The sequence below is a fragment of the Girardinichthys multiradiatus genome, chromosome 9 (genome assembly GCF_021462225.1).
Source record: "Girardinichthys multiradiatus isolate DD_20200921_A chromosome 9, DD_fGirMul_XY1, whole genome shotgun sequence".
NCBI classification, from domain to species: domain Eukaryota; kingdom Metazoa; phylum Chordata; class Actinopteri; order Cyprinodontiformes; family Goodeidae; genus Girardinichthys; species Girardinichthys multiradiatus.
The window spans coordinates 48664204-48677324 of NC_061802.1; the positions used below are offsets into that span (position 1 = coordinate 48664204).

Genomic DNA, 13121 nt, shown 5'->3' on the forward strand with positions numbered 1-13121 from the left:
CTTGGACAGCACATATTATGTATGGAAAGAAATAATAAAAAATAAAGGTATAATTGGTAGCACAATGGAAAAATGCAGAGTTATTACTGAAATCATTAGATGCTGTGCTGTTACCAGCTAAATTAGTTGAGTGTAAATCTGAAGGGATTACTACATGCCCTGAAGGAAAGCCTATATTTCTTAAATCAATGTTTTAATGGGTTGCAAATGAGCTATGTGCAGAGCCATGTCTCAACAGGAGGGTAATGAACAACAATTTACTACATATGGATTTAATAATTAATAATTACTAAAAAAATGTTTGTGCATTTTGTTTGACATGTCTGAAATATAACCCCCAAGGGAATCTGCGTACTAGAGCAGGAAAGTTTCAACACTCGCCTCATCTATTCCATACCATGGACTTTATTGAACTAAATAGGACAGTATAAATACTGCCTAGTAATAATAGATGCATTTTCAAAGTGGGTGGAAATTTTTCCCTGCAAAGGACCAGATGCTATAACAGTGGCAAAAGCGCTTTGTAAATATATAATACCTACATTTGGAATTCCAAGAAGGATTTATGGTGATAATGGAACATATTTTGTTAGCAAAGTCATACAAGAACTTGGTAAATGTTTCAAGATTGACCTGAAAACACACTGTAGCTATCATCCCCAAAGTGCAGGGTTGGTAGAAAGAACAAATGGGACAGTTATAAGGAAGCATAGGAAGACAATGGAAGAAACAAAAAGAAATTGGGTTGAATGTATAGATATAATAAAACGTAATATGAGGGTAACCCCATCAGCTCAAGGTGGATTAACACCTTTTGAAATAATACATGGCACACCTTATTATATCCCTGATCTCCAAAAAGACCTAAAAGATCCACAACAAGATGGGACGTTAGCAGACTACATGAGGAAGATATTACAATCTAGAGACATACAAAATGTTAATAATCTGCCAAATGATGTTTCTGAAGCCCTACAGGTTCCTGGTGATGTGAAAGAAAGTGACTGGGTGCTGATTAAGACCATTAAGAAGAAAACGTGGTCTGATCCAAAGTGGGAGGGTCCATTCCAAGTGTTATTGACAACTCCCACTGTAAAGAGGTGAGCCTGTCAGTCTTTCACCCACGGGCTGGAGATGATAAAGCCTGACTACAAAGGGGTTGTCGCCATCTAGTAGAGGCTTTGTCTCAATGTCAGTGAAGAAACCAACGATCCTTCCCAGCCTTTAGGGTGAGAGAGAGACTGATAGGTAAATCTAAAGGAAAGATGTTATTGAAACATTTAGCTTTGTTTATCATGTGTGTCCTGATTGTGTTAATAATATGCTAGAAATTTCCACAATCTCATAATCTCCAGAAATTAAAGAGGTGGATAAATGAAGATTTCCATAGAATGTTTATATAAGATATAAATTACTTGTTTGAGACGAACAGCTGGTACCAATATGCAAAAATTGTAAACAAGTCCAGAAACATTTCTGGTTGTTATGTATGCACTGAACTTCTTATCTCTTCCAGCCAGCCCAGGTTGACAGCTAGACCAGTACCTGCGCCAAGAGAGTGTTTTATCAGACATAGTGTTTCTGGTGTCAGTACCAGTTTCTGCATGTTAATGGGTAATGCAACATTTTACAATTGTGATGTTACAGAGTTTAACCAGTTTAATGTTACAACTCCTGTGTCCAACTATGTGGAGATTCTTGCAGATTCCCATTATTCTCATTGTGTGGTAGGCACTGGTTCCATCCCAGTGGGGACTATTCCAATCCACATGTGTAGCACGACTTACTATTATCCTTCCCACCAAGCTGGACCAGGGGGAAAGGTCCATGATCTAAAGGGCACTTATAAAATAGATGGATTTCACTGGATGCCATTTATTTGCAGTTGCCTCCAAGTTGGAGTGGTGTTTGTGCACCTGTCACTGATCACACTTATGTAATTTCAGTTCAACCTTTCCTAAAGAGGGAACTCATCTGTGTGAAGCCACATGAGGAATTCAAGCATAGATCAACAGGAAATAAGATTTTGCTAAATTTATTCCCATGGTTGGGAGTAGGAAAGAACATGCTTAGATTAGAAACTACAGATTATCGACTGGGACTGTTTGTTAATGCAACCATAAAAGCTCTTACAGGACTGTCCATACAAGTCACAGCTCTTTGAACCGTGGTGTTGCAGAACAGGATGGTGTTGGACCTGCTGACGGCTTTGGTTGGAGCAGTTTGCACTCTCCTGAATGAGACCTGCTGCACGTACATCCCTGATAAAACCAATGGCGAAGATGGACACAGAGAGAGTGATGCTATAATTCCTAATTACGCTAATTAAATGAAATTAAAAGGGGTATGCTGCAGGATGTCCATCCCGGCCGAGGAAGTCTTTTTCCATGACTTACTTCTGGACCGTGGTGGCAACTGCTTTTGAAAATCATAACCCTGTCATCGCTGTGTTATTGTTGTTCTGCTATTTGCTATTTGTTCCCTGTATCAGAGCAATTATATTAAGGATGGTTGGAGGAATTTTTGATACAATGTTGTCCCAGGATTACCAGCTTCTGGACGAGGACCAGAACTTTGATGACATTTTGGAGAAGTCACAAAACTTAACAATAGTTTAATGAGGTTCATAAAGCCTTTTGGAAGTGTATACATGGATGTGATATTAAACTAATCAATAATACACAGGAGGGAATTGTTGGAAAAATGCATAAAAATTATCATTGCTTAGTTTAAACAAGGTTTATGTTTGAAGTTCTACTCTAGTGAAGGTGATTCCTGTGATTGGTTTTTAGTGTGTAAAAGGGTTTGTGGAAAGTTAAGGATTGCAGTCTGGAGTGGATCACTCTCTGGACATGACAACCTTATACCATATATGGGAATGACTACTCTGTTAAGTTGAAATCTCTGTAAGAATTGGCAGAACCAATTTCCGCTTTTTGCTTGTTGGAATGTGAGTTGTAAATAAAAGGCTGGTGCAAGGATTTCTCCCTTTGTGAGAAGGAAGTCGCTGTTCTGACAGAGGCCTGTCTCACCCTTGCAAGTCAAACTTCCTTGGTTCATTTGTGCCTTATTTTACACTTGTCTGTAATTATCAGCTTTCTAACTAACATTGAGTTTAGAATAAATTGGACTTCACGCGTCCGAAACAAACTCAAGAATGAGAAACTGGGAGGTATTGTAGAAGACGACACTGGGAGGTATAGTAGCAAACAGATTATCCAACACAAAAAACTTATTTAAGGGCTATAAATGGGAATTTTGCATATGCCCCTTTAAGGCTTGTGCTACTTTAAAAAAGTTACCGTATACATTTTATTTCAGTGGGTGGTTTGAACACCAAGGGCCTGATCTTTAAAGATCCCAAATAAGGAACAGGCATATTGCTATAAATGTTAAGGAGGATAATGTTACTTAATATTTAACACTTGTACATATAAAAACAAATTAAATCAATTCATTCATCAATTCATCAAAACGACAATGAGTTCACTGTAGTGTAATGGCCTCCACAGTCACCAGATCTCAATATAGTAGCTCACTTTTGGGATGGTTTGGAATGGGTGACTTGCATCATGGATGCGCAGCCAACAACTGTGTGATACTATCATGTCAATATAGAATAAAACTCTGAGAAATGTTTCTAAAACTTTGTGGAATCTTTGCCACAAAGAATTAAAGCAGTTTTGAGGTACGAAGAGGTAGGGAGTCAGGCTTGGTTAGGCCTAGGGCTTTCTGTATGTCATACCTCAAAGTGCTGAGAATTGACTTTCTTCCCCTTTTTCATCCAGCTAATGAGAGGTTTAGGGTCACCCGTAGCCTGACAAGTGAATGATGCCACTCCTCCAGAAATCCCTGTCTGATCATCTGGGGACACGATGAAGATGGGTATACCTACATAAGGGAGAGGAGGAGAGCGACAAACACTGAGATGTAACAATGAGAATAACACGAACAACAGAAAAGAACAACAGTGGATTAAAGTGAATAAACAGATTTTCATTTAGACCCCTGACTGAGATATTTTGCAAGCTTCTAACTCATAGTAATTAATCACAGGTGTATTGTTTTATTTTTTCAACACTACATGTAGTATGTAATATATAAACTAAACTAATTAAACAAGAATACAGTTTTACTATGTACATATGGTATATATGTATACGGTTATTAATAACTGAAATATTAATACTGATAACAGTACCAAAGATGAGTCCAGGATGAGGCTCTAAACTATATTTTAAACACCACAAGTTAACAACCTTTTCTCCCAGAAAGTGTTTTAATAGTAAGAATTGCACTAATGTCTCACATGCTCAGTGGAGAACATCAGACAGTGTTGTAAAATGTTTCATTTATTATTTTTGGCAGGCCGAATTTCTTCATAAGTGGAATGAAGTTCTGGAAAGACGGCAGTAAAACGGAACAGGTTCATGAAAGAAGGACCTTCTTTTGTTGAATTGTAAGAAATAAAGACCATGGAACCTTAGGAATGGAACACTTTGATGAGAGTGTAACATTTAAAAAGGTTTTTAAGAACAAAAAGGAGTTTAAGATCAACTTTTGTCAGCAGCAATTAAGACGTTTTTTCTAAACACTACAAAATGGTATTATCTGCTTCAGCAAAATGTTTTTTCATCAATTCTGGACTCTGTTTTACCTTATCCTTCATTCAGCATCTAACAAAGATTAAAACCAAGTAAACCTTTTTTGTGTGATTCACCATAATTTACATTTAATCAAACAACAGCTGAGGCAGAGAACTGGTACAACATGTCCTATATTATTTTACCTTTGAATTACTTATAAACTTGACAGCTGACTTGTGAAAAGTTTAATATTTTGGGTCTGGGCTAAAGCCCCCAATGTTTCATTTTGCTGGAAATTGTTCTGAGAAATACATTATCAGTGTTATCTACAATCCCAAAGCAGACCAGCTGCTTCCATTATTTACATTTGGTTCTCTCACCCCAGACACATCTGACCAATAAAAGACCAAATGTGGGATGGTAGTGTCAAGTTTTTGTTCAATTGAAGCTTTCTCTGTTTGAAAAGTAACTGAACCACCAGAAAGAGTTAATAAACTCATCAAATGATATGGACCAAATTAAATAAACTTTAACCCTAACTATAACTCAATTCATACCCTAGTCCTAAACCTTACCCCTGTCCCAAGAATGGGACAGGGGCACTCCAAGCGTCCTGCGAATCACAATGAACAGAGAACAATATCTCTGGTCAGGGAAAGGCTGAGATAACAGACGTGCTGCTGTGAATAGGAAAACAAAGGTTACGAACTGTAACAGTGTAACGATGAGCGGAGCTGGTCAAAAAATCTCCAAGAGGGAACTTGGAGACAGAACAGCAACTGGATCATGTGTAATGATGCAGCATAACAACCTCGTTTGCCACAGACAACACAACAGAGGAGAACAACCTCTGTTCACACGGAGGCTTAATGAATTACAGCCGCAGTGACAATAACAGCAGAAGTCACAAACCGTGGCTGATAATAATATTACGGCACCCTGCGTCTGCATGCAGGAAGGATAACTCAATAATAAATGCAATGAAATAATAATCATTCTGTCAGAACCCTGAGAACAGAATAAGTCATGGAGAAACCTGACAAATCTCTCAGGTAAAAACGAATAAATGAACATGGAGATGACCATGAGGCTGCTGTGCAAATGTCCTCCACTGTCACTCCTCCATGCAGAGCTGTGGAGGAGGAAATCCCCCTGATTGAATGAGGTCTGAGATTCTCTGGAAGATCCAGACCAGAGGAAATATAAGCCTGTGAAATAGCCTCACACAGCCAACGTGAGAGACGGTGGACAGATAGAGGACGTCCTGTAGAGTTTTTTCTGTAATGCACGAACAGACGCTGGGAGCGGCGTAGTGCAGCCGTGCGCATGGGACAGAGGAGATGAGAGGTGGCCTCCTCTTCAGAGTTATGAGGAGGAGGATAAAAGCCATCCAGAGTTATCACTCTTGATCTGAACGAACTCGTGATGCTTTTAGGTGTAAAAGCAGGGTTAGGACGCAGCTCAGCTGAGCTGCCGTCGGCTCGTATTCTGAGACATGAAGGAGCAACAGAGAGTGCAGATAAATCGCTCACTCTCTTTGCAGATGTCAGAGCTAACAGCAAGGATGTTTTAAAAGACAGAATTTTAAGTGGAGCCTGATCTAAGGGCTCAAATGGGGCTTATACCAGTGTGCGCAGGGCAAGTGCTAAATCCCACTAGGGACTAGGGGGCATGACACGGGTCTGTGTCTACGTACACCCCGCAGAAAACGCTTCATCAGCGGGTGGTTAAAAACCGTTCTGTCACCAAAACCCTCATGGAAATAGCTGCAGCATACGTTTTAATGGTGCTGAAAGCTAGATTTCTGTTCATCAGGTGCTGGAGGAATGACAGCACACAGCCTAATGGACATGAATAGGGCTCCACGTCTTTCTCTGCGCACCAGCGCTGAAAAGCTGTGGTAGAGGCGGCTCATGCGCCCTGAATCGTGCGGGAGACCCAGCCTCTCTACGTGCTCCCGTTCAGTGGCCAGACCCAGAGACGCTGACCTAACTCTGGGACGCTCCTGATCGCCCCTCATGCCTGGAGGTGTGCATCCTCTCTCCACGGCAGCTGCCACGGGCGACCTGACACCAGCTGCTGCAGGCTCGGAAACCATGGCGCGCTTTTGAGCTCGGGGACTACGAGAATCACTGAGAGCTGTTCCTCTCGGACTCGATCCAAGAGCCGCAGGATCAGTGGAACTAGAGGAAAAGCGTAAAGGAATGTTTTCGGCCACGGGCTGTGAGCAAAGGCGTCCACTCCTAATGATGGATCTGCCAAGCAGCGATGCAGGAGGAGAACACAGCCAACGCTGCACAGAGGTGAAGGACGGTGTCCGCAAAATTGCAGAATTCCTCCACATCTTCCGGTGGCAGCTCCATCTTCCGAGCCTTCTTGGAGATGGAGTAGGCTAAGAAGGCAGTGTTGTTTGTCGCCACAGCGACCTGAGCGGCACACTGGTGGGAGCGATGTGTCAGCCTGACCGTGATCTGATCGCTGGGGGAGGGGGGGACCGGCCGTTGTCCGACGTGCCGGGCCGACCTAACCCCAAAAACTGTCGACAGACTGGGCTCCAACACAGGAACTGGGGGAAAACCCCTGATCCGTCAGGAACTCCACCCACGTGATGGGTGTGAAGGTGGAGACCGGTGCCTTCAGCTGAAGTGGCTCGGCCGCCGCTCCCGACAGGTAAGGAGTTACCGCAGGGAAACGGGGCCAAACCGGATCTCGGCGAGTTGGACGAATTTTCCCGCCAGGTCATCAGTCGGATGCTGGGCTAAAGGCGCGGGAACAGGGACACCTTTAGCATTAGCTTCTTTAGCAATGATATCCAGCAGTGCAAGTGCGCCCATCCCCGGAAGTGGGGTGGTCGCTGACATCGGGAGGCCCTGAGCTTGGAATGGTTTTGCATCTGCCTCTGTGTCCTCATTCCGGAAGAAGGGAGTGGAGATATCAGTCGCTGTCTCTGGGGCGGAATTGTCCGATTCCCGCCCAGCATCAAAGATGCCCAATGCCTCATTGAGGGAGCATTGGTCCTCTACAGGGAATTCCCCTTCTAGCAGGGAGATAATGGCTAGCCGCCGTTGCTCTCCTCCGGAGGAAGACGCCTGCAGGAAGGGCAGGTGGACTGCGGCGTCAGGGCTAAGTTAGCATGATCGGGACCAAGGCAGCCCTCGCAGATGGCATGCAGGTCGTAGCCCATAATGTAGCCGGTGTTACAAGCCGGGCAAAAGCGGATATTGCCGACGCTAGCCATTGATCTTGTAGTATAAGTGCTACTAAGCTGTCGCTGAAGAAAAAATGGGAGCCGTTTGTCTGGTCTCACCGTAATTTATACGGACCGGGGTAGGGCCCACACAGCAGGTGGCCGTGGACTAAAGTTCTCAGTGCTGCGCTGCGTGTGAAGGGATAAACCCACTAGCAATAGCCTTAAAGGGCGAAGCCTATACAAAATAGAACATCCTCAATCACAAGGCAAGGTTGAAAGAATGAACCAAACATTGAAAACAAAATTGGCTAAAATCTGTGCACAGACTAAATTAAATTGGGTGGATGCTTTGCCAGTGGCTTTAATGTCTTTCAGAATGTCTGTTAATCAGTCCACAGGTTACAACCCACATGAACTACATACTGGCAGAGTCTTCCTGGGACCAGCACAGCAGATATCAGGACAAACAGGTGAATCTGCACAATTATCTTCTAACACTTTCTTTAATGAGTTGCAGACCATAGCAGCAGAATTCTCCAGAGGACCTGAGGGAACAAGAGGCCCATGTGGTGCCAGGAGTCACCTGGGTGTGGCTCAAGGTCATCAAGCGGAAGTGGCAGGAACCCAGGTTCACAGGCCCATTCCAAGTCCTGGAAAGAACATCTCATGCAGTTTGTCTGAGAGAAAAAGGAGAAACCTGGTATCATTGGAGCCAGTGTGCACTGGCAGAGGAGCCTAAAAGGTCAAAGGCACCAGAGGTTTCTTAAAAGGGGCATAATAAACCCCTGGATCGGGAGGCTCACTGGTGATCGCACTGAGCTGAAGATTTATCCACTCCAGAGACCTTTTATTTTTAGTTTTCAAGATTAAAAGAATAGGATTTATCCACTACAAGGAATCATTACATTCTGCTAATCAGCAGATAAATTCAGGACTGAGAATCAGAAATATATGTGACTCTTGATTCTGAATATGTGATCATTGAATGTAGTGTTTCTTTCTCTGTTTATTCATCTTTGGATCATTGTTTATGTTATTGTTGTTTTATGTATTTGATGTATGATGTTTAAGTAAATCCCACAGTGTGTGCAGATTATAAGATCCTGGGTCAGTGGTATTCATCAGGTACAAACAATAAAATGGTGATGCATTTTTGGGATGTTATTTGGAAAATAATGACACTTGTGGTAATACTCATATTCTTGTTGTGTGATGTTTTCCAAAGTGGTGAGCACCTTTCCAGGCCCAATTTCCGCAGCCGTTGTCATCTACTCCGGAAAATGACTGAACCCTCAGATCCATGTATGAAAAGATATGGAGGTATTGAATTAGATTATGTACTCGGCTCGGACACCACATTTCAGTTTGACCTCTGGGCTGTGTTTAAATGTGAGGGCAGTGAGCTAATCTGGATTAAATATAATGTGTATCTGAGTATATATCAGAAGGGTGCGGTGAATGGTATGGAGAACATTGACATGCTGGCATGGGGTTTTGTCATTTGGGACACTAAACAAGGAAGAATACTGTCAGATAATCCATATGCAGAAACGAAGGGTAAATTGACAACTGGAGGTATTAATCCAATATTACTCAGCATTGGGGGAATACAGAGCAACCCCTACCACAACCCTAACAATACAATAATGCCACATACTCTTAGATGCGGGAGTATGAGTTCTGGATTTTATATGTATTTAGGAGAGGATTTGCCAGGATGGCTCGCACGAGATCAGGGTAAAATTGTAAGAATTAATCTTGTTTCTGTTATGGCCAAAGGTGGTGAAGTGAAAACCCCTGTAGTTGAAATAGACTATAACACCTTAACCCCGGAAGATGTTATCCAAGGGGCTCTGGGATTTACAGAGTCCAATTTGTGGTTGACATGGATGGCTCAGATAGCACGTGAGATGACCATGAGCAATTGTGTTGCACGTGCGGCTGCCAGACCAACTCTGGTCACTGTGCCTGCTCCCATATATGAGAATGCGGATCCACTAGGATTTAAATGTATGATCCTGTTAACACATGGTAAAGAAAACCCTGCATGTCATACCTTAGCAGAAGTGTTTCCGGTAATTAACAATAGCTCACGCGTAATCCCTTTTTCTCCTCGGAGTGAGGGATATGATTATCCCTATTTCAATTTCATGGGAGTTACTAATAGACCACAATTAAAACTGGGAACTGTCTCTCCATCATGGTGTAACACGACTTACCCAGCTGGCACTGTAGGACACTGGGCCCGAGAAGGTTCATACTACTATTGTGGTGGACATACTTTGTTAGTCCAGCTTCCCCCTATGGCAGTAGGAAGCTGTGCAATGGTGAGGCTGGTAGCTCCATTGCTTGTGTGGGAGGAAAATCACCACACGGAGGAAAGGTGAGGAAGACCAGGTCCTTTGATCTTATGGATAGTTCATTAACTTATATTAATGCAATTGGTGTTCCACATGGAGTTCCTGACGAGTATAAATTAGTTGATCAAGTGGCAGCTGGTTTTGAAAATGTACCAGTAATTTCAGCAGTTTTTCCTGTAACCCCGAATAAGAATGTGGACAGGATCAATTACATCCATTACAATGTCTTAAAATTGGCAAATCTGACATGAGACGTGGTTGAAGGGTTGGCAGAACAGTTGGCGCTTACTTCTCTTATGGCTGTGCAGAATAGATTGGCTCTGGACATGTTGTTGGCTGAAAAGGGTGGCGTGTGCGCAATGTTTGGTCACATGTGCTGTACCTTTATTCCTAATAATACTGCCCCTGATTGTTCAGTGACTCTAGTGTTAGAAGGCTTGCGTACGTTAAGTAAGGAAATGTATGAACATTCAGGAGTTGGCAGGGAACTGGAGAAGTGGTTCACCAACACCTTTGGTAAGTGGAAGAGTATAATCATATCATTGCTGATTTCATTGTCTGTATTTGTAGGTATTCTAGTCACGTGTGGATGTTTTTGTGTACCATGTATCCGCTCTCTTACAGTAAGGCTTATAACGTCAACTATTGAAAAAGGGGCACTCACTCATCAGCCACCTCCATATAATATGATTCAAAATGTTGTTGCTGGAGGTTGGGAATTAGTGGCCCAGCTGTAATTCATTGCTTTCATTTATTATTTTGCAGAGTACTAATCTTTTGGTGTGCCTATTTTGACCCTATTATTACTGTTTATTTGTTACTTATCATTGCTACATCTTTGCAGAAGTCAAAACGGGGAATTGTTGAGAATTAAAATCATTTAATTTCATACTATGTGTTCAGTTTGCATGTGTATGCATTAAATTGAAATATATCATGTATTGTAAACCTGGGACCACAGGGAGAGAGATCACAGCAGGGTTCAGGCTGGAAGATGAGTCAACCTCAGGTCAGGATGTTCGCCAGCAGCTGTAAGCAGTAAATGCTGGCTGTATGGGCAATAAAGCAGGAAATGCCGGCTGTTGGGCATGGTATAGATAATAAAGTACTCCCATGGGGGTTGGTTGATTTACAGCGGCGATACAGAAATGTAGAAAACATCATTAGGGACCTCTGGCTTAAATAATTCTTGTAGGGGAGGTTTCAGCAGTCAGCTTTGAAGTTTGTTAAAGGTATACAAAACTTTAACACTGATAGTAAGACAGACCACTCGGTGAACCCGGACCTAGCTTTGCTGATCCAAGTCTCTCCCTAAGGCCTTAGGTAATCTTTCTTCTTTGTATTATTCTTTTGTATTCAAGTATGCATTGGAAATCATTGGACTTATATATCAAATTAAACTTGTGTTAATCTTAATTTCCTGCTCTCCTCTGTTCTTTCTCACGACATCTGGACTGGGTGAGGTTGAGGCCGAGTGTTATTAGTGGTAGAATTAGTTTACCTCAACAATGTATATCATAATATAACCTTACACCTATCACCCACTCTTACCCCCAGCACCTTCTTAATTTTCTGTCTTTCTCCTTAATATATCTCTGCTTCTAGACTTTATATCAGGAAACCCCAAGCACTAACTATGATTTCACTTGGGTCTATCTGTTTCTGTGGTGACACGTGCAGTCCAACTTCAGCTACACACACACAACTATGGGCACACTAAGGTTTGTAACATGGAATGTGCATGGAGCTGGCAGCAGAAAAAAAAAGTTAAAGATTTTTAACCAGCTTAAAAGACTGCAGGCAGACCTCTTTTACAAAAGGCTCATATCTGCCACAGTTGCAAATGATCTTAAATCACCTAAGTTTCCTAATTTGTTTACTGCCTGCTATAATTCTAGGCAAAGGGGAGTAGTAATTTTTAATCACAAAAATGTTAATTTCACACTATTAAACACAGTTACAGACTCTGAGGGTAGATTTATAATAAGTCAATTATCTTTACATAACTGAAACTTATGTATTGTCAGTATATATGCCCCAAATGTTGATGATCACTCATTCTTCCATACTTTTTTTTCTGTACTGTCTAAACCAAGACTGGCGAACCTGTGGATCTTTGACTGCTCCATTGCGGCTCTTTTTTTTTTTTATTGGTGTATAAAAAAATTATTCTGTGACGATACTGAAATTTCCCACACTCCTTAAAGGTAGCACTGGCAAAAGCAGTGTAACGTGCATAATGCACAGGTATAATTCAGTTAAGCTAGCGCTACTACTGAACAGATCATCATGGCTGAGTCGGGAAAATGAAAAGCAAAGCGTAAATATGAAGAGAAGAACAGAACATTTCTACCGGAATGGGAAGAGTTATATTTTTTTATAGAAAAAAAATGGGAGACCGTTTTGCTTACTTTGCCAGTCTTCAATATCTCACTTTAAAGCATCAAACCTGGAGCGTCATTTCACCTCTATCCATCCAAACACGGCCAAAGAGTTCCACAAAGGTTCAACAATTTGTAAGCACAAGGTAAACTGCTTGAAAAATCAAGTAGCGAAGCAGACAAATGTTTCCAGAAACTTATGAAAAACTCGGAGACTGTTACATTAGTATCATATCAGATTGCGTGGAACATTGCTCGCGCTAAGAAGCCATACAGTGAAGGGGAGTTTGTGAAGATGTGCCTTACAGATGTTATTGCTATGCTAGCTCCCGAAAATGACAATTTGAAACATTCTGTTTCAGGCCTGCAGCTTTCAAGACATACAGTGGAGCAAAGGATATCGGACATTAACACGTCATTAGAGCCACAGTTGTTTGAAGATCTCGAAAAGTCTGTATATTTTAGCATTGCTTTAGATGAGTCGACTGACATTCAAGACAAGACACAGTTGGCGGTATTTGTAAGGACGTTTTCAGAGGATTGCACAATTAGAGAAGAGTTGCTTGACATTGTGCCGTTAAAAGAAAGGTATCGACCTGAAAGA

At 41.9% G+C, this 13121-nt stretch overlaps 1 protein-coding gene across 1 annotated transcript in view; it reads right to left on the reverse strand.

The window, feature by feature from the left end:
• Positions 1-13121, reverse strand: part of ptprfa (protein tyrosine phosphatase receptor type Fa) — a 351241-nt gene that overhangs the window by 297661 nt on the left and 40459 nt on the right. Inside the window, exon 3 of the mRNA XM_047374177.1 lies at positions 3746-3891. Within this exon, the coding sequence (XP_047230133.1) occupies positions 3746-3891 (146 nt within the window). The remainder of the gene's footprint in view (positions 1-3745; positions 3892-13121) is intronic.